The sequence below is a fragment of the Tetrao urogallus genome (assembly GCF_951394365.1).
Source record: "Tetrao urogallus genome assembly, chromosome: 10".
Taxonomy (NCBI): domain Eukaryota; kingdom Metazoa; phylum Chordata; class Aves; order Galliformes; family Phasianidae; genus Tetrao; species Tetrao urogallus.
Genome location: NC_136823.1, coordinates 1,360,083 through 1,380,599, shown reverse-complemented (window position 1 = coordinate 1,380,599; position 20,517 = coordinate 1,360,083). Strand labels below are relative to the sequence as shown.

General features: G+C 61.7%; 3 protein-coding genes across 3 annotated transcripts; all 3 read right to left on the bottom strand.

Annotated features, from left to right (window-relative positions):
- Positions 1-4,277: 4,277 nt before the first annotated feature.
- Positions 4,278-6,248, bottom strand: TUSC2 (tumor suppressor 2, mitochondrial calcium regulator; the record flags this gene model as incomplete). The annotated part of the gene is made up of 3 exons (XM_079540382.1): positions 4,278-4,343; positions 5,794-5,914; positions 6,097-6,248. 3 exons carry the CDS (start codon positions 6,246-6,248, stop codon positions 4,278-4,280), a joined length of 339 nt encoding a protein of 112 aa, XP_079396508.1.
- A 409-nt stretch (positions 6,249-6,657) lies between these two features.
- Positions 6,658-10,781, bottom strand: RASSF1 (Ras association domain family member 1; the record flags this gene model as incomplete). Its single annotated transcript, XM_079540490.1, has 6 exons — positions 6,658-6,804; positions 6,885-7,000; positions 7,391-7,676; positions 7,751-7,855; positions 9,406-9,527; positions 10,532-10,781. 6 exons carry the CDS (start codon positions 10,779-10,781, stop codon positions 6,658-6,660), a joined length of 1,026 nt encoding a protein of 341 aa, XP_079396616.1.
- Positions 10,782-12,128: 1,347 nt separating this feature from the next.
- ZMYND10 (zinc finger MYND-type containing 10) lies at positions 12,129-20,388 on the bottom strand (the record flags this gene model as incomplete). The annotated part of the gene is made up of 12 exons (XM_079540393.1): positions 12,129-12,213; positions 12,347-12,472; positions 12,590-12,711; positions 13,572-13,697; positions 13,894-14,066; positions 14,960-15,060; positions 15,325-15,413; positions 17,187-17,339; positions 17,430-17,483; positions 18,572-18,688; positions 19,693-19,801; positions 20,297-20,388. The coding sequence occupies 12 exons, from the start codon at positions 20,386-20,388 to the stop codon at positions 12,129-12,131; spliced, it is 1,347 nt and encodes a 448-aa protein (XP_079396519.1).
- Positions 20,389-20,517: the final 129 nt, after the last annotated feature.

Sequence of the window (20,517 nt, the reverse complement as noted above, 5' to 3'; positions counted from 1 at the left end):
TGCCGCTGTCCCCGCGGTGGCGTCCCGAGGGCAGCCGCGTCCCCGGGGCGGTGGTGGCGGTGTCCCCGGGGCGGTGTCCCCAGAGCTGTGGCGGTGTCCCCGGTGCGGTGTCCCCGAGGCACGCAGGGGTCACCGGGAGCCAGGACGTCCTGCGCACACGCTCAGTACTGCTGGCTCAGCCGCTGGTTTCCTGCCCGGGGGACGTGGGAGGAGGCTCTGGCTGCACCCCTGGGCATGGGGACAAGCAGTGGGACGGTGGGCTCAAGGACACGGCCCGGCCATCCTCATTGCTTACCCGTGCCTGGGTGTGAGGATGGCAAGAGGGTGCGGGGGGCTGGGAAGGCAGCACCCATACGTCACCGTCACTGCCAGCGGGATATGAAGTCAGCCTGAAGGCAGCAGCTGGGGAGAGGCAGGGTCACAGTGGCCCTGCTGCCATCTGCTCCTGGGGCGACATGTTGGTGACAAACAGGCCTGCATAGGGACACTCCCCATCCACATCCCCTGTCTCCCCTCAGACCACCAAAGCACAGAGCGAGGGGGGACAAACCGGCCTCAATGCCCCCACAGCCCAACTATTGGGGACGGGCCAGCTGCATCCTGGGGCATCCCGCTGGTGCCAGCTCCCTCCATCTGTCCCTGTGGCCACGGGCATGGGAACACGCCACGAGGATGGGAACGTCACCCAACAACGGGGCTGGGAGCCACCCAGCCCGGCCGGCGCGGGGAAGGAAGCAGGGCTGAATCTCCGGAAGCGCTCCCAAGGAACAGGAACGCCATCGTGTCACCACACCGAATCCGTCCCCAGCCCCTCCATGCAGCCCTGCCCATGTTATCTCCTGCCGATGGCTTCAGGGCTCCGTCCTCCACCCCTGGGCCGAGATCCCAGTGTGATCACAGTGCCACTCTGCCCGCTGCTCTGCCAAGAAATCTTTGCCAGGAGCCAAGAAATCGCAGTGCAGGCGGGTGCTGCCCTTCCCTTCCATGCCGCCTGCCTGGGGCCACAAACAGGCTCAAGAAATGCCTAAAATTTTCCATCCTCCTGCGCAGGAGGCTGGGTGTCACCCGGGGGAGCTGCAGGGGTCAGGGCCAGGCAGGGGGCTGACACTGAGAGATGGGGCACAGCCACACGTCCCAGCAGGACACAAAGCCGCCCTGTGGCTGAGCCAGTACCACCGCATTGTTCAGCTTCACCTGGCCATGACGCCAGCGCTGTCGCCGGGACACCGTGAGCCGTCCCCAAGGGGTTCGGTCCCCATGGACCAACAGGCAGACCCAGCTGCACGGGGAGCCCAGGGTCCCCTAGAGCCATAGTGGTCATCGCCCTCGTTAAAGCCTTTGTCAGCCGCTCGTTTTGCAGCCGGCTCGCGTGGAGGAAATGATGTAAACGTGGTGGCAGGAAAACACTTGCAGGGCTGCAGGGCAGAGCAGGATGCAGGACTGCACTGAGATCATGCTCGCTCTGTCCGGTGAGGCCGGGACAGCAGGCAGGAGCCCGGCACGGGGTCATGCTGTGATGAGAAACGCGTTGCGTTAGTGCGATTGATGAGGCACTGATTTGTCAGGCGAGTGATTAAGGAGCGGATGCACAGATCCTGTCCCGGCAGAGCTCCAGTGCTGGGGTGGGAAGAGGTCTGCTTGAGTCAGCGCAGCCCAGGCGGAGATGCACTCTGGCTGAGAAAGAGGAATCCGCTCCAGCGCATCATAAATGGCACAGCCCAGCTCCCAAGCTGCGGCATCAAAGATATTGCCATTACCCACTCACGTGCAGCACAGCAGCAGGAACCCTCCTTGCCAGCACTCATGCTCACCCGAACAGCCCTCTGCAAGCGCTGCTGCCCTCATCAGAAGAAATCAGCAGGTAAAGAGAGCCAAAGGGCTCAGATTCATCAAGTGCCACTGCTAACAAGCCACCACCTGCCCCTGTCCCCAGGCACAGGGCTTCACAGGGGGGTGCTAGGAGGTGCTGCCGTCATCTTCCGAAAAAGCTGAGATTCCTCAGAACTCCAAAATGCCCCCTCGGCAAGGCTCAGCTGCTCCCAGCCCCAACCTTCCCCGGGGAACCAGCCCCCAGACCTGCAGGATCTACAAATAAGTTTATTGAAATTTAACAAAAGTAGACAGATGCACTGGGAGGCAGAGGAAGGACCATAAATAGCGTACATTTCCCAACCCCACGCTTCCTATCGGCACGCCCAGTGCTGTGATTACGATCCAGCTACACATCCACACGGGAAAGCACAACGTTGCACAGAAGTTGTAAAAAAAAAAAAAAAAAAAAAAGAGAAAAAAGAAAGGAAAGGAAACTTCCTCGTTTCACTTGCTCCAATGATACAGTGGACACAGACACTATTTACACGTTTGTCACATTTCTCCAGCTCCCTCCAGACGCCCAGGACCTGCCTGCCCCACGCAGCAGGACGGGGCCAGGCTGGGAGAAGCAGCTTGGTGAGGCGCTCAGTGCTCGCTGCCTCGCCGGGAAAAGGGGTGGAAGAATCCACGGGCAGGGGGAAGCGTGTGCGGTGTCCTGGGGGAAGGGCAGAAGGGGCAGGGCAGCCTCCGGGAGAGAACAAAAGCGGCCCCGGAGACGCCGTTCTCAGGAGGCTGCGGTCTGAGCCCGTCTCAGAGCAGGTGGCATGAATAAGAAACACTTCAGTGGGGGATTGTTTGAAGACAGACTCTTCCAAGCAAGCAGGGGAACAAAGGATGTCGAGAGAAATGCCCAGCATCACAGTGCAGACCAGCTCCCCGCTGGAGCCCAGCCCATCCGCCTCGCCCTCCGCGCCGGCCCCTGTCAATGGGAACAGCGGGTGGGGGACACGGAGGGAAGAGGCGGTGACAGGAAGACGGCAACAGCCACGCCGCCTTTATCTCCCAGAAGCCAGGAATGCGGCCCAGCGCCTGGGCGGCTCTCGGTGGGCACAGGGATGGATACATCCAATGCGGACGCCGATAGGGCCGGCAGCCAAGAGCTGGCAGCTTAAATCAAAAATCGAGGTAGCGAACGTCTGAAGTGCTCAGAAAGTAAATAAGTTCTGGGACAAAAAAGGAGGGGATGCAAGCTGGCTACTGTGGGAGCAGGCTGCAGGCTAGGCAAAATCTGCACCCAATGCCCTGGGGTGGACACACAGGTTGTCCTCGAGCCCCTTCCTCATGTGCAGTGAGGCTGAGCAGGGGCCACCAGAGCTAGCAGGTGGCAGCATGGATGGTGCTGCTCCCCAGCCCAGCAGCAGCCAGCTCGGAGCCCAGGGCCCGTGTGCAGAGGTGAAGAATTTTGCAGCACAGCCGAGGCCGATCTGCGCCAATCTGCTCAAGTGGGAGAGGAGAGCAGGGCTTTTCCAGACAGGGCAGAAAGCCTCCCTTTAAAGTGCATCGCATTTCTCCTCCTGCCACCAGCTGGGGCACGGGGCGAGGGAGGAACCGTAGTTCACATCGCCAGGGAGATTTCCAAGCCAGGGCAGGCCTACTGACTGATTGTTTAAAGAGGAACGGGGAGGGAAGTGATGATTTCCTTCACGCCTGGCCCTGCTGAGGCTGTTCCTTTTGGGAGGTACTGTGCTCTACAGGAGCCAGATCGCTCCCACAGAACAAGCGGGCAGACAGGGTGGGCAGATGCTGCTGGGGAACTCAGACAGCTCTGCACCGCAGAGATCTCAGGGTCTGTGGTGCAGGCAGCAGTCTCCAGAACCAGTGTTAAGCAGGGAACACGCACAAAGAAGAGACAGGTGGCCAGGATAACGGCATCCTACCTCTGCCCCATCCCAAGAGGAGCACAGCACTCAGCTGGATGCGTTTCGACACCAGCTTCCGTCTATCTTCTGTGGACACTGCTGGGGAGCACTGTGTAGTGACCACGCCAGACTGCGCGCTGCTGCAACACCAGCCATGTAACTTCTGGGCAGTCACCTTGCTCTGGCTCTCCCTGGGCCACATACCTGAGAAGCAAGGGATTTTGTCTGGCGAGAAGTGTAGGCTCGCTCTCCCTTTAACAGCTCACACAGCAGCTTGTGTGCAGTTCCAGTTACCCATCCAAACGTCGGCTAGAGGCTACAAAAGGTATTTTACGTCTTTTGACTCAAGCGAGGATGTTTTTATGTAGTTGCACGAGGGCACCCATCTTCTCCGAGGAGCAGCAGCCAAGTACAGCCCAGCCAAGCTGCTCCGTCCTGCCTGGCCTTTGGGCGAGGGTCTCAGCGTCCTCCTTCGCTGGGAACACAGGGCAGCCTCGCGCAGGGACAGTCAGGTCCGTCTTGCCCACGGGCAGCAGCACCCAGCAGTCACACCTCACAGATGATCACAGGGAAATCCACATGAATGCGAGGGTGCTCCAGCTTAACTATGCCCTGAAAGAAGAGGATGAGTGGTGGACAGGAGGTGGCACAGGGACAGAACAAGCACTCTCAGGCAAACAAAGCTCTGCAAGGCACCATTCTGAGGGCGACATGCCCTCAAGGAAAAGGTCTGCACCGCCACCTTGGCAGCAAGGACAGCAGAGAGGCAGCGCAGGAGTGCTCTGCCCTTTGCCCTTGGCCCCGGGGAGGCACAGGAGGCGCGGCTGCCGCCGCACACGACAGGTCTGGAGTGCAGCCGGGCGAGGAAGGAGGGAGCTGCTCTGCCAGGCACTGCCCGTGCGGCAGCTGATGCGTGACTGGCAGATATTGGCTGCCCCAGCTTTTCATTCGGCACCTTTCATTCACAGGATTTAAAAGAATGAAAAGAGCTCTCTGAGAAAATGCAGTGAGGGCAGCTGGCGCGTGAGAAAAGCAGCTTTCTGTCCAAGGGGACACTGCTGAATGCACGCTCCATCCATGCCAGCTACAGGCGCCGTTCCCATGCTCTGGGGCAAGCAATCTCCTGTCACAGCCCTGCGAGGACACGCTTGTGAGACAGCAGTGTGAGCGGGGCTCTGCGCTCACCAGGGTGAGAAATGTATGTTTCCTTGGCAGGATTAGGATAAAAGAGCAAAGAAAAGCCGGGGCCAGCGAAGAAACGTTCTGTGCTTCATTCCAGCCGGGCCATGCTGTCTAACCGCAGGAGTTTGAACTCACACAGAGGAGGGATGGGATGCAACTCCATATCCCTACCCTCCTCCATGAGAGCAGCAGAGCCTGTCCTGCTGCACACCCCTTGGAGTGCACCAAGAGCTCCCCCTGGGCTCAGGCTGGGGCCATGCCTTCCCTGTTTCGCAGACGTCTGCAGACTGCCTCTGCTGACAGGCTCTCCACTTACACCCCCAGAAGCTCCCCTGCACTGAAGTTATTTTTCTCCTGTACCTCAACCAGTGTCCCAACCCCTGTCTGGCTTCACCACATTCACTTATTTTAAGAAGAGACCAAATCCCAAGCAACCCAATATGCAGAGCCCATTGGTGGCAGCACTGCTGTCACTGCTGAGGGCACGCTCACGTTAGCACATGACAGGCTCTGGCGCTGCTCCCAGCAACTCTGTAACAATGTGACACTGCTCTGCCAGCTCCCACAGCAGAGGGAAAGTGCTCAGTGGACAGGGTGTCAAGGGCAGGCTCTCCACAGCACAAATCCAGAGGATCCATCTGCTCTGCCCAACGGCATCACGCACCAGGCACCGCTCCTCTGTGGAAAGGGAGCTAGCAGGGTGGCACAGCACTGCAAGATGGCACGAGAGTGAGCCGGTCCGTACCACAGCCGGAGCCCCGGAGCTACGGGAGCAGTAGAAGCAGGCCTTCCCTGCAGCAAACCGGGGCTTCTGAGGGTCGCGGCCGTGAGCAGGAGCTGCCAGCCACCGGCCCCACACCCGCCCCTCTGCACACGCTACCTGAGGTATCAGGTTCTTGTGGATCCTCTTCAGCTTGGCACGCTTCCTCCCGTTCTTGGTGACGATCGTCTCCTCGTAGAACTCGTGCGCAAGATCCCCGTCCTCGTCGTAATACATGGAGCTGCGGGAATGGGTGGCGGGCACGTGAGCGAGGAGGGCTGGCGGTGCCCCGGAGCGGCGCCCGCAGGCGGCACCGCACGCAGGGGGCCGCCGGGCCGCTCCCGGTGCCCCCCATCCATCCCTACGGCAGCCGCCCCGCGGCGCCTCCACCCCGCTGCAGCCGCGGCCGCGCCCCCCGCTCACCCGCGGCGCGTGAAGACGAACGGGGTGGCGGCGCGCCCGCCCCGCGCCCGGGCCAGGGCCTGCTGCCCGCCGGGACCCTCGGCTCCGCCGCCGCCCGTCGCCGAGGAGGCAAACGGCCACAGCCCCCGCGACTTGGAGCCGCTGGCACCCATGGCGGCGGCGGGGCCCGGGGGAAGGGGACGGGGGAAGGCGGGGGGCGGACCGGCGAGAGCGGCCCAGCGCCCACCCGCCCGCCTCCCTGTCTGCCGGCCTGCGCCACAGACGCCGTCGCGCTGCGACACTTCCGGCGCGCGGCGGCGCCCCCTGCACGTGACACGGAGAGGTGGGGCGCCCTCGTCACATGACGACGGAGCGGAGCGCCTTCTCCTCGTGGCACCTCGCGGCGAGAAACGGGAGGCCGCCGGTTCGAGTCCCGGGCTGACCACGCGGCGCAGACACAGGCACGGGCACGCCTCGCCTCTTCTCCCAGAGCTTTATTGATCGGAGCGCGACGCCCCGCGCCGCCCCGCGCTCCCGGCGACGTCCCCCCGCCGGCGGGCGGCCGTGCCGGTGCGGTTGGCGTCAGCCCGGCGTGCGGGCAGCCAGCGCGGCTTGCAGCTCCCGACGGCAGCGGGCGTAGCGGTGGCGGACGCGGCGCAGCTGCTCGTCCTCCTCGCGCTGCAGGATGCGCAGGAAGTTGTGCAGCTCGGGCAGGGAGAAGGCATCCCACTGCGGAGACACAGCGCTGCTACGTCGCACCGCTCGCACGGAACCGCCGCGCGGCACCGCGCCTCCCCCGCCACACTCACGTTCACCTCGCCGCTCTCGTTCTCCTTCAGGACGAAGCTCAGCGCCTTCTCGCTGGGTCCTGCCAGCAGCCGCAGTCGCAGCGGCTGCTCCTCGTCCGCCAGCTTGCGCAGGTACACTGCGGGCAGACGTGGCACCAGGATGGCATCGCCGCGGGTGGGGACGCGGCTGCCGGAAGGGGCTGCCGCCCCGGGGACTCCGCCACCGTGGGGGACGAAAACGCTGCGGAGATGCTGCCACCGCGGGATGCCTCCGCCATCGGGGACACCGCTGCTAGAGCGATGCGCGACGGCCATTGGGGCGCCGCCGCTACCGGGACGTTGCTGCAATGGGGGGCAGCGCCGCGGCAACGCGGACCTTGACCGTAAGGAACGCAGCGGATGCTGCCGCGATGGGGCCATCACTGCCACGGGGAGGGCGGGGGGCTGCTGGGAACTCCACCGCCATGGGGGACAACCAGCGCTACGGGGACGCTGCCGCTATGGGGATGCCACCACCCCGGCTCTACCTTGCTCATCCTTCTCGGACCTCTCGAAGAGGGCGAACTTGCGGGGGTCGTCCACCACGGTGAACTTGCGGAGCAGCGCGCTGATCACCTCGCTGGCGCGGGTGTGCGAGAGCACGTGCAGGTGTTTGACGGTGCCGCGGGGCAGGTAAAAGGATGTGCGGCGCTTCACGCCCGCCGTGCGCTGCCCCGACCGCCCCCCAAGGCCTCGCTTGGCAGCTGGCACAGAGACGGGGCGCGCCAGCTTCAGCTGCACCTTGATGAAGCCAGTGTAGGAGCCATCCTTGTTCTGCCACGGAGAGACGGCGGGGCGGTGAGCGGGGCCGGGGCTTTGGTCCCCTCTGTCCCTCCCCATCCTCATACCAGGCTCATGAAGAGGTTGCTGTTGATCTGGCTGTTGTACTCCTTGATGCGCTGCTCCACCTGCGCCGGGTCCAGCTCCGCCGTCTCCCAGCTGCTGGGCTCATCCTGCAGGGCAGCGTCTGTGCTGAGCGCGGGCTGTGCAGGGTCACGTTGCCCGGCGCCAAGCCACCCCCACGGCCTCGTCCCCGTCCCCAAAGCTGGGATGGGCACCCCAGGGCCGTGGGGTGACAGATGGCGATGCTAATCCACGTTCCTCCCAGCCGGGACAGTCCGGGGCCGGGCGTCCCCTCCCAGTGCCCCAGTTCACAGCGGTGTCCCCGAGGCAGCCGCCAGCCCGGCACCGGGGCAGGCTGGGTGGCCCGCGGGGATGCCCTAGGCTTCGGGGCAGCCCGCCCGGATCTGTTAATAACTATTTACGTGGGACCGCACAGCCACACGTGTGCTCACGGTGCTGTGGAGCTGGGAGCAGCCGGGACGGGGGCTGCTGGACCCGCCTGGGGATGGGGACAGCTCGCTCCCAGCAAGGCACGCTCTCCCCCCGCGCTTGCCCCAGTAGCAAGCCATGCTCGCTCCCACGCATGCCCCCATGCAGAAGTACCCCCGAACTCCTCCCACCCAAAAAGCACCCCGTGCCCTCCGCATGACGTCAGCCCCACGACGTCACGGCCGGCCCGGGACCGACCTGGCGACGACGCGGGCGACGGCCGAAGGAGGTGCGGGCGGTGTAGAAGAGCTCGGGCTCGGAGTCGGAGTCCTCCTGGCTGCAGTAGCCGCTGCTGGCCGCGCTGCCCCCCGAGCCCCCCGCGCCGCCCCAGCGCAGCGCCAGCGCCGCCGCCGCCCCGCAGCCGCCGGCCTCCGCCCTGCCGCCGCCGCCGCCGCCGCCCCCCACCCCGGCCACGGCTGCGGCAGCCCCGGCCCGGGCACAGGGGCACGCCCGGCCCCGCGCCAGCCCGCCCGCTCCGGCTCGGCTCAGCACGGCCCCGCTGCGCTCCGAGCGCTTCGCCCGGCTCGGCGTCGCTCCTCGGTTCAGGTCCCGGCTCGATTCGGTCCCGCTTTCCGGTCCCGCTTTCGCTCCCGGCTCGGCCCGATGCCTCGCGCAGTCCCCGCCCGGCTCCGCGCTCTCCCGCTCTCCCGCTGCCCGGCTCGGCTCAGCTCGGCTCCGCCCCGCCGCGGCCGTTGGCCTGACGCGGGCCGGGGGCGGTGCGGCCCCGTTTCCGGCGGTGATTTCACCCAGGCCACGCTCCCTGCGGTCCCGGCCCCGGGACTGCCGCGGGCACGGCATGGCGTCGCGTGGCACGGCACGGCATAGCTCGGCACGGCATGGCGTCGCGTGGCACGGCACGGCATAGCTCGGCACGGCACGGCATAGCACGGCACGGCACGGCGTAGCTCGGCACGGCATAGCTCGGCACGGCACGGCACGGCATAGCTCGGCATGGCATAGCATGGCACGGCATAGCATGGCACGGCATAGCTCAGCACGGCGCAGTGTGGCACAGCAGCACATAGTGTGGCATGGCACAGTGTGCTGTAGCGTGGCATTGCACGGCGTCTCTTGGCATGGCACGGTGCGCCTTGGCTTGGCACGGCCCAGCCTGGGCTTTCCCCTCTCCCGCCATGTCCACCCCACTCCCTCCATCCCCGTGGTCCCATACCACATTCGTGTCCTTTTCCAGCTCCTGCTCACTGCCATCGTCCTCATCCCCAGTGCCTGGGGGGCCGCTGCAGTCCAGCCGCACGAGGGCCCGGCAGCGGTAGTGGCAGGTGAAGCTGCAGTCTGGGGGCAGAGGGCACCGTGGGCACAACGGCCCCACCACACCCTGTGCACCACCCATGCCACCTGCCCACACTGTACCAAGGCACCCAGGGCCAGCACCCACATGGCACTCGGTGCTGCTGGGCAGTACTAAGGTGCCCGTGTCCCCTGACTGGGTTACACAGTGGGGGCACCCAGCAATGGGATGCCTGGTGGTTGAGCCAGGGGTATCCTTGATACCAGGATACCCATGCCAAGGGAGATGGTACCGGGTGCTCAGTACTGGGATGGTTGGTACTGGAATGCTTGGTACCAGGATGCCCAGTAGGAATGCTCAGTACCAGGTTCCAAGGACCAGGATGCTCAGTACTAGGATGCCCGTGCCCTGGGTGGATGTCCAGTACTGGGGCTGTAGTGTTCATTTTGGTGGCAGTACTCAGCACTGAGGAGCTCAGTGCCTGGGATGCTTGGTACCCAGTGCAGGTGCCCTGGGCAGAGATGCTCAGTACTGGGGTGCTCAGTGCTTCAGGGAATGTTTGATGCCAGGTGCCCACACCCTGGCTGCTACCAGGATGCTCGGTGGGGATGTCTGGTGCCAGGAGGCTCAGCACTGGGACAGCTGGTACCCAAGGGGATGTTTCCTATTAGTATGCCCATGCTTTGTAGTATTAACCTAGTACTGGGGTGCCCCATGCTCGGAGTGGTGGGGTCTGATACCGGGATACCCGATGCCTGGAGCCAGGGGGGGGATGCCCTATACTCGGTACTGGGATGCTCGGTGCCCGGGGAAATGCTCGGTACTGGCATGCCCAGCGCCCAGGAGGATGCTTGGTACTGGGATGCCCAGCACCCAGGGGGATGCGTGGTACCAGGATACCCGATCCCAGAACAGCCAGTACCCAGGGGGATACATGGTACCGGGATGCTCGGCGCCGGGACATCCAGCGTCCAGGGAAGATGCCCAGTGCCCGGGGGGATGCTCGGCTCCGGGACGCCTGCCCGGCAGCGCAGGGAGCGGTACTCACGGCGGCACTGGAGGCTCTTCCTACCGCCTCCCCAGACGAAGTCCCCGCAGAGGTCGCACCAAGTGTGGAGCCCGCGGCGCCGGGGCTCGAAGCGATGCCCGGTGCTCGGTGCTGCCGCCGGCCTGGGCTCGGGCCGCGCTCCGGGGCCGTGCCGGCGGGCCGGGCTGATGCGCAGCGCGTTGGTTCGCTCCAGGCGGCCCCGGCCCGGCCGCGGCTCGGGCTGCAGCTCCCGCAGCTCGATCAGCTCCATGGCCCGGGGCGCTGCGCTGCGCGGCGGGGCGGGGGCCGGGCCGGGAGCTGCCGCCCCGCGGGGGAAACTGAGGCAGAGCCCCGGCGAGGGCCGATGGAGCGGCGGCGGCTCCGCTGGCTGCGCCCGGCGGGGCGGGCTGGAGGCGGGGACGGGGAGTGGAGGGGAATGGGGGGGGGGGTACGGGCCGGCCCCGTTCTCCGCAGCCCGGAGCAGCCCCGCTCCGCGCCTCAGTTTCCCCGCCGAGGGCTGCCCTGGAACGGCTGCGGTCAGCCCCGAGCTCCGTGCGGGGGCAGACGGGTCCTTTCCTCCCCACACCGCCCCACGGAAACGAGCACCGCGGGGCCCGGCCGGCTGCGAACGGCTCCGTCCTCCTGGCCGGCTCCACCAGAAAACGCAAAGGCCCGGCTGCTGCCGCCTCCGCCGCCGCTATTCAGAGCGCAGGGGGAGAGGCAAAACCGAGCTCCCAGCCCCGCAGGCACGGGGACTGCACCATGGGGAGCCTGCCTGCCCCGAGCCCACTGCTGCAGTGCTCCTGTAACTCCACCGGCATCCTCCCGGGTACCCTGGGACCACGCAACACCCAGGGGATTGAGCCTCAGTGCTGAAGTCCCTTCAGATGAAAGCAGAGGGGGAAGCATCAAAAAAATCCTACCCAGGCTATTCTTTTTCCCCCTACAGAAGTGCTCACAGCCCCGAGCTGCTGGAGCTCAAGGGGCATTTGGACACTGCTCACAGACGATGCAGTGTGGGGCCGGGCATTGGACTTGGCGATGCCATCAGGTCTCCTCTAGCTGGGGGTATTCTACGATTCCTTTCTGCACTCAGCTCTGGACCCTACAGGGGCAGCTAACAAAGCCCCAGGAGCACGCCTGCTCGCTCAGCTCCACGCTAACCACATCCTCTGCCCCCCCAACACCCCCCGCTGCTCTAACAGTGGGAGGTGATGCTGAGCCCTTCTCGTCCCACTGCCTCAAGGAGCTTGGAGCAAGAGTGAGCCCATGCCTCAATGATGGCAGGTTTGGCCATTTTGATCCCTGTTTCCAACCTTTGGTCTCTCTTTTTTCAAGTTCTCCAGGCTTCCTGTTGTCGCACAGCGTAAAAAGCAACACACACAAACCTCTCCCTGGGTGTGAGGGAGGGAAGGAAGTGGTTTATTGTCTTCAAAGAGGAGACAAGAGGGGGAGCCGAGCTCCCGCAGGGTGCAGTAGGAGGGGGGGTGGTGACAGGGAGGCTGCGCCCCATGAGGCTACCGGGGAGAAGGGCTGTGAGCCTGCCTTTGTGCTGCTACAGGGCTTTTCTCCAAGGAGAACCGGGCCTTGCCGTGCTGCAGGTCAGAGCCTGCCCTGCTCACAGTGTACCCGCACTGCCCGACGCCCGGGCCAGCAGGTCGCAGGCGGTGCGGTGCTTCTGCCAGTGCTGGACCTGGCATGCCCTGCGGGGGGAGCCGCGCATCAGGGCCGTGCCGTCTCTGCAGAGCCCGGGGGGGATGCACCCCGTCCCTGGGAGCGCTCATCAAGCTGCTGTAAGGCTCAGAGAACGGGCAGGGGGAGCTGCAGGTCCCTCACCGTGTGCAGTACCACTCATTCCTGCAGCGAGAGCACCGCTTGGCCGCCTCCACACCGCACACCCGGCACCGGGGTTTGTCGGGGGCGAGGGCCTCCAGCACGTCCAGGCTGTATGTCTGCGCCCACCTGCAGCGGGACGGGAGGGGGGACTGTGCACAAGGAAGGGGCAGCAAGCAGCACGCTGCCACAGCTGCAGCCCCGCTCCCTGGGACCTGGTGACAAAGGCACGGAGCGGGGCCTCACCTGCGTGCCTGCAGCTTCAGCTCTTCCTCGGTGGGGCTGAAGGCGTGCTTCACCTGGTGCTTGGCGATGGCCTCCCACTTGCCCGTGTTCTTCTTGAGGATGTGGTCCCAGATGACAGGCACCTGGTGGGAGAGGCAGAGTGGGAGGTGGCAGCCAGAGCAGGCAGGGACAGGAGGGCAGCTAGCCCTGGGCACAGGGAGCAGAGCAGTGCAGCACGTGCTTGTGGGTACACAGGGAACAGAGCCACTCGTCCAATAAGGCAGTGAGCATTAGGTGAAATAGGCAAAACCCAGCTCCCAGGCAGACCCACCATCCTCACACTCTGCCAGCTGGGGCTGCGGCAGCAGCATGAACCCAGTGCTCTGCAGCCGTTCGTCTGAGCAGATTTTTCCACCCATCACTTCCCCAAATACGATCACCAAGGGAAGGGCTTGTTGCTGTGAAAGGGAAAGCACCAGCCAAGAGCAGCACGTGGGGAGGAGGATGCTGCTTCAAACAGCGCTGATGGCCCATGCCAAGCAAAAATAGCCAAGCCTGGAAGGGGAGGAGGCTGCTTTGAGAGAAGTCAAATGGAAAAATAACTTTTCTCCATTTGGCTTTGTGACAAGGAGTGAGTTCACTCTTGCTGGGTAGAGAGTGGAGTCTGTGTGAGTGCCTCCAGCTGGCTCCCCCTGCCTGTCCTTGGCGCAGGCAGAAGCCACGCAAGCCCAAAGGCAGAGATGCAGAGAAGGGTAGCAGCCTGGATGAGGTCTCCAGTGTCCTGCCCCTGCCCACTGACATGCCAGCAGTTGAACTGGGGCAGTGATCCGTCCTCTCTTTGCAAACAGTTTCCAGCAGTGAGGGTGTCACAGTGGAATGGGTGCTTGGCTGCTATTCTGGGGCACAGCTTCTCCAGAGCAGGACTCGGCTGAAGGAAAAAGGGGTAGGGAGTGACCAGGCTTAAAAGAGATCAGCAGGAGAGATGAAAGAAGTCACCACATGCCTGCTCCAGAACAAGATCCTTCTTTGGAGGAGCTGGCTCTGTCACTGCCAGGTGGCTCAGAAATCTCTGCATCTCCACCAGGTTGGGCAGCTGGTCCAGGAGGACGTCTGTCAGGAATGCACGGAGCTGCAGCCATGTAGGGAAAGAGCAAACAGAGAGAGGTCAGGACAAGGGAGCAGGGTTATGAGACTCGAGGGCTCTGCATGTGCACAGGGCAAGCAGCACAGCACGAGCAGGGACTGTGGGGCACTGGCAAAGCAACTCCCAGGAGTCCCAAGCACTGCACTGCTGCTCTCACACCACTGTCCTCCAGGAAGCCTACCTTAAGGAGCTGGCTCTTGTTGAAGCCATCAAAGTGGTATTTGTGCTGGCATTCTGGGCTGAGCAGGAGGTTGAGGAGGGTGAGCCACACCTGCCCATCAAGCTTAGTCATCTTCATCTGGTCTTCAGGGGGCACCACGTGCCATGTGCCATTCTCAAACTTCTTGAACTTGCCTGAGGGACAAAAGAACACAGGGCTCCAGGGAGAGACAGAGCTGCCCCAGGAAACAGGGCTCTGGGGTTGGATGCTGCCTTTCATCCGCTTCCTCACCCAGGCTCAGGCAAACCCCTCTGTTTCTGCCTGCCCAGTGGCACAGCAGGGTGCCTGCTTGGTGCAGGGACAGTATTTTAGAGAGCACAGAAAGCATTAAGAACACATCTTAAAGTGATATGGTTGTGACAGAAACTGAAAGGTCCCTGTCACTCTCTGTACTGGCCAAGACTGAAGAACACTGGTAGATGATGGGGGAACGCACACCGTAGCAGCAGAGCTGCTGCAGAGGCATGTTTTGGAACGTCAGCACGGCCAGAACCCACTCTTCCTGAGGTACTTCTGCCAGTGAAAGCCAGAAGTAGCACAACTATAACAGAAGTTACAGAACAAGCTAATGCGCTGCCCCAGGGAATGGAGGAGGATGTAACCCTGCATCTGCACAGCCTGGAAATGCCTCCTTTGCATTCTGGTTTCTTTCCAGTCCCTCCCTCAGGACCTTGGATCAAAGTTCCCTCTGACACTCCGAGCATGCATGCAGAGAGAAGGGATGCATTTCCTGGCTGGAGGAAGGAAAGTTTCCCACGTCCAGCTGGGCTCCTCAGCACGCATGGAGCCATGTGCTTCCCAGCATCTCTTCCTCCCTTACCTATACTGTGAACTCCTGCTGAGATGCTTTCCCCTCATAGGCCTGCAGTGGATTGTGCCATTTTCCACCGCACTGCTGCTCAGAGGGATGCAAGGAGGAAGGGGGGGATGCACCTGGCTGCAGAGGAGTGGGGGCTGCCAGGGCTCCTGCAGAAGAGCTACCGGTAGGTGCAGGTCCCAGCAGGGCTGCACAGGGCACGACCCACACCTGCTTCACGGCAGCTCCACGGGCAGTGCTCCACCAGCTCGACGAGGAGGCAGGGCAGGTTGTGGGTGTTCAGCATCCGTGTCAGCGCGCTCAGGGGCAAACTGGAGATTTAACAGAAAGGGGAGATGGCGCTCTCAAGCAAATACCAAAACGGATACAAGCTCTCCCTGAGGCAACTGGGAGAGATGGGAGAAAAACAATGACGGTAAGAGCAGCTCCATTTCCCACTGAGTGCCACAGAGTAGGGTTGGAGTGCTGCTGTGTTTGCCCTCGGGACAGTGCCACTGCTGCTGCAGCCAGCTGCAGGAGGGGTCCGGGAGCAGAGCTGGGCTGGGGCCCATTCTCTGCCATGCCTGGGCACCTACCTGCCCACCTGGTCAGTGATGAACCGCAGCACGGACAGCGCTTTTAGGGAAATCTCAAACTCCATCATCTCCGCCTGCTTCTGCAGCTCCTGTGGAGGGGAGAAGCACAGTTCAGGCCCTGTTTCCCAAGAGCAACAAAGAGGCAGCTCGTTGGCTGCACATCAGCGACCACAGATTGGGGAGGAAACCAAACCCCTGCAAAACAAACTCCAGTCCTCATCTGGACTGCAGCAGCACTGCCTGTTTGCCAGAGCAGGGACAGCAGTGCCTGCAGCCTGCTCTAGTGCATCCCTCCTGCCCCTGTCCCTTACAGGCATCTTCTCTGGCATTGCCTTGTGGCCCTGCAGACAGGTGAGGTTGTGGGAGGGGGAATCTGTATGACCAATAGAAGGAGGAGAAACTTGGCCATGGCACAGCAGCAATTCTTGACCTGCCTCTCTGGCTCTGCCTCTCCTCTCCAGCTTATGGCCAGGCAAAATCCCTCCCAGTGTTATGCCAGCCCCCCAGCTAGGCCATTTGGCCTCCAGGCAGTGTGTGCACAGCTTCCGTCCTCCACACACCCTGTGTGAGGCCTGCTCCTCCTCTCCAGTCCAGACAAGCTCATCGGCTCACGGCTGTGCATGCAGAGCTGAACCCAGCAGCTCCCATCTTAAGCCATTTGTGTTCCTATAAAGTACCCATGCAACAACTTCCTTCTAAATTCCTGCAGTGACTTCTCCCTGTTTTCCCCACGCCAGTGCTCCATGCGGGAGCGTGCGTGAGGCTGCATGAAGGAGCCCTGCTTCTCTATGGCTCCTGCTGGCAGCTGGACCTCATCTCTGCCACCGTAACACAGGGACTGTCCATGCTTTGGGCTGCTCCGTGGCCACCACAGCACACAGCCATAAAGGACACAGCACAGGAGAGGGCAGAAGCTGCTTTTTAGTATGGAATCACTGTATGTTAAGTCAGGAGGGGCTGGGATGAAGTGTGGAAAGCCAGGCTCCTTGGGCAGCTAGTGCTTTTCAGAGCCCTACTAGCTTGAAAGGATCATTTTTCCCCAAGTCACCTCAAAGCACGCACTGAAAGCACCCTGCCTCAAGCTGGGAAAACATTTCCTGGAAAAAAAATCCCTATTGTGCTCATGAACCTTTCATTTCCTCCCCTTTTCTGGAAGAGGAACACGTGCTTGGGCAGCAAACCAAAGGATGGATGCAGAAGGAAGCACTGCCAAGTATGCAGGCTATTGCTTTAAGTCCATTTCTTCAGACACTCCTCACGATCTGCAGAGTTTTGGGAGAAAAAATTCAGTGCTGAGAAGCAAAATGAGCTCTCACAGCACACATGAGCGCAGCTGCCCTGGTACACCCAAGCAGGAGCAGCCTGGGCTTGCTGCAAAGCATCACTAACAGGAGGAATTGCTTAGAGGACTGAGGAAGTAGGCTGGAAATGCATTAGGGCAACTCCCAGTTATATCATACATAGATAGATGCAGGGATCACTTTCATGGTTAACCCTGGCTGGCTACAGTGGCAGCCCGAGCTCAGGTGGCTTCACAAGCTCCATGGAGATGTAATCAACCATTCCAGCAAATGGCCCAACCCCCTGCATTCATTCCTTAGCCTTATTATCAGCTCTCCAGGGTTCCCCCAGCTCAAAATCTGTCTTGCAGGGAACCTCAAGCTGGCACTGCAATGAGACAGGGAGGAAGCACAGCTGCAGGGTGGAGAGAGCAGCAGGCAGCCTGAGCTCAGCACTGCAAACACCAGGCTGCCACAAGAAGGGCAGGAGGTGCTGGTGCTGCAGCCAAGGTGTTCTCTGTAAGACAGACCCTCTGCGCCTCCGCAGGCTGCCCACCGCCTCTGCCACAGCACTTGGCTCACCTGCATGGACGAAGGACTGGGCAGCTCCTCGGGACGGAGCTCCTGCTGGGTCACTGCCCGTCCGCTGGCACTTCGAGCTGCGAGCAGGGTCAGTTTTCGATGGCAGTAATCGATTAAATCCAGAATGCTGTCCTCTGCCGACTCACAGATCTCCTTGGCCATAACAAGACGTTCAGAGATTCACAGTCAGTCCCCTATAGCCTGCATGCCTTTATGCTAAAGAGAGCTGAACACGCTGCTTACCTTGTGAAAAAACACCGTCTCCAGGAGGTTGATGATGGAGGCTTCGTGATGCAGCTGAGGGGGGAAAACAGCAGGAGGCAGCTGGTGGGGGGTAGGAATGGAGCGTGGGGCTCTTTCCCTCCAAAGCAGCTGCTGTGGCCAAAAGGCAGCATGGACAGCTTGTCCTGAGTCTGAGATCCTATGAGGTTGCCCTGCAGCAATGCTGCAGATACGCAGCTGTCAAGGGAAAACACCACCTTCCCCCAGCAAGATGTTGATCTGATTGAGAATTGGCTAAAACTCCTGAGCTTTGGGTTAGATTTGTCTTAGCTCCAGGATAGCAGCCCTCCAGAGAGAAGGAAAGTTCCTGAATCACTCTCCTGACAGGAGTGGCCCAAGGGACTGCTGCTCTCAGTAAGAAAAAAACTATTTATTCTTTTTAGCTTGGAGGCACTTCAGCTGTAGTTAGAAACACTGGAGAAAAACAGTGCTCCAAGAGGGGCAGTTACCCCTGGGGCATTGCTGCCTGGGAGCAGGGATGGGAACTTCAAACTTCAGTGCTCCCTAAAAAGCTTTGGTGCCTCTCCAAGAAGGGTGGTGTGAGATTAGGCAGATCCAGGGCACTTGTCATCTGGTTTTTCATGCGCTGAGGAGCTGCTCCAGGTTGCAGGAACAGCAAGGACATAACAGGGTCTGTCAAAACCCCAAGGCTGTGTTAGACTTCAGCAGACAAAGCACAATCCTGCAGGGAAGTTATCCAACAGGTACAGAACCTGTTGTCCACAGCAGCATTTCAGCCTGCTGAGAGGTAAAAATCACAAATCTGAGAACTTCAATGCAATAAAGGTAGTGGTGTCTGCCCCACTTCCAGCCAATGAACTGATTCTGCGGTTTACTCAGCTCTCCCGCAGCTCCAGGAGATGGGCAGTTCTCTCATTCCTGTTCCTGTCACGATGCATATCCAGCACCACATTTCAGAGCTGGCAGGGTGACCCAAGCACCCACACGGGTTTCTGAGGAACACTACAAAGGGCTGAGGCCATCACGTGGCGGAGCACCAGCTGAGCACTCTGCCACCAGCCTGCCTGCCCCAGTGCCTCGGTGGTCCCCAGGACTGCCCCACTGCATGCCCAGCTCCTGTCCCAGCTGCCCCCTCCACTCACCACCACGTAGATGGGGAAGGTGCTGCGTGGATGGAAATCCTCAAGCCGGCACAGCACGGGAAAGACCTTGTGCTTCCAGAGCTCCGCTGAGATCAGCTCTCCGACGAGAACAGGAATCTGGACAGGAGCACAGCCTTTCAGGCCCATGTGAGGCAGAGGACCAGGCTGGTGCACAGCACCCCATGCCTGTTTTGTTCTGAGGCACGTGGCACAGGACCAATTTATTTTCTTATACAACCAGTTTTCGAGCCTTCCCTTCACAGACGCTGTGTGCCCAGCAAGTGAAGAGCAACACATCTCCATTGCAGTGCACAAGCAGGAAAGCTGTGACAGCAAAGGGCTCAGGCAAATCTGCTGTTTCCCAAAACAACAATCACATTTGAAGGAAGAACAGCAGTTTTATCACGTGCGTTCAATAACGCAGATTTTGGAGTTGTCCTGAGTAGGAAGGCATCTGAAATCAACAGCTTTCTACTGAGTCTCTGGCCTCAGAGAGCAGAGAAAGGCAGAGAGTGATGCTTGGGTTATGACGGGGAAGACCAAGGACCGGGCAGAGACAGGGCCCCAGATGTCCCTGAGCAGCCCAGACCATGCTGGGGCTGAGCCCTCCCAGGTACGGGACAGAGAGCTGCAATCAGAAGGGTCATGGCAAACATTGTCCAGGGAGGAACCAGAGAACAATAGGCAGGAATACCACAGCTTGGCTTTTAATGTTTTTTGAAAAGCAACAATGGCAAACCACCAGTCCGACATCTTCGCCAGCAGATTCTTCGCCATCGACAGTTTGTTCCAAAATGAGATGCAGCTGGAGGCTGAGAGCCTGGCATAAAGCCCTCTGTCACACCCACCCGCTACCTGCAGCACACCCCGTCCCTCCTGACGCAGTTCATGGCTTTGTCACAAAGAAGAAACCCAGTGAGAAATATCAGGGCCACAAGGTTCGTGAAGGACAAATCATGGGCACCCTCACTGCTCAGGTGGGAGAAGCCCAGCTCCTGCAGCCTGGCCCAAGAAGAAGCAGGGTGCCCACCGGTGTGTTTCCCCCTGAGCAGGACCAAGCCAAGAGATGAGGCTGGGCAGCAGGGCCTGGTCTTGGCAGAGTCGGCTGCCCCTGTGCTCACCTTGGCGTGGCTGACGAGCAGCTCGATGAGGAGCTGCTCCTGGCCGGCAGAGGCACTGAGGATGGCATGCATGTTCAGCTTCTCCACACACTCATGCTGCCGAAGCCACCTGCAAGACAGCCAGGTCACCCTGAGTGCCCCTCCTCAGCCCGCAGTCCCACACAGACGCTCAGGGGGCCACAAAACACCCCTCCCACCTCCCAACATGAGTGAAAACCTCACATTTATACCTCCAATCCACAGGGCCCTCTGGGTCTGCCACGACACCCCCTTGCACCCCATCCAGGAGACCCCACTTCCCGCCATGGGAGATACCTCAAACATCAGCTCCTCATCCTCTACACCCCCCCCCACCTTCCGGGTGCCCCACTACCTGAGGCCCCTCCTTACCCCCTCCAAGGCCCTCTGGTGACCCCCAAACCCACCACTCCCTGTGAGGGAATCCTCAGACATTCCCCTCACTGCCCCGTCCCTCCTCACCCCCATGCTCTGCTGAAGCCCCCCCATCACCTCAGGAGGGGGACTTCTCAAATCGATACCCCCGCCCCCCTCTCCCCTTCCAGGCCCCGCGTGGCCGCCCCAGAGCCGGACCCGCTCCCCGCACCCTTTCCCGCCGGCGTCCCGCAGCTCGGTGCCACGCAAGGCCCGCACCAGCGCCTCGGCCTCGCCGGGCGACAGCGGCTCCGCGGCGGCCATGGCGTCGGTGGCGTCGCTATGGCTACGGCGGCGCCGCTGGTGAGAGGGATCTCCAGAACTCCCTTTGAGGCGCGCTAGAACCTCTGGCGCCCCCTGGAGGCGCGGAGGAGTGCCAGCAGGCTGCGGTAC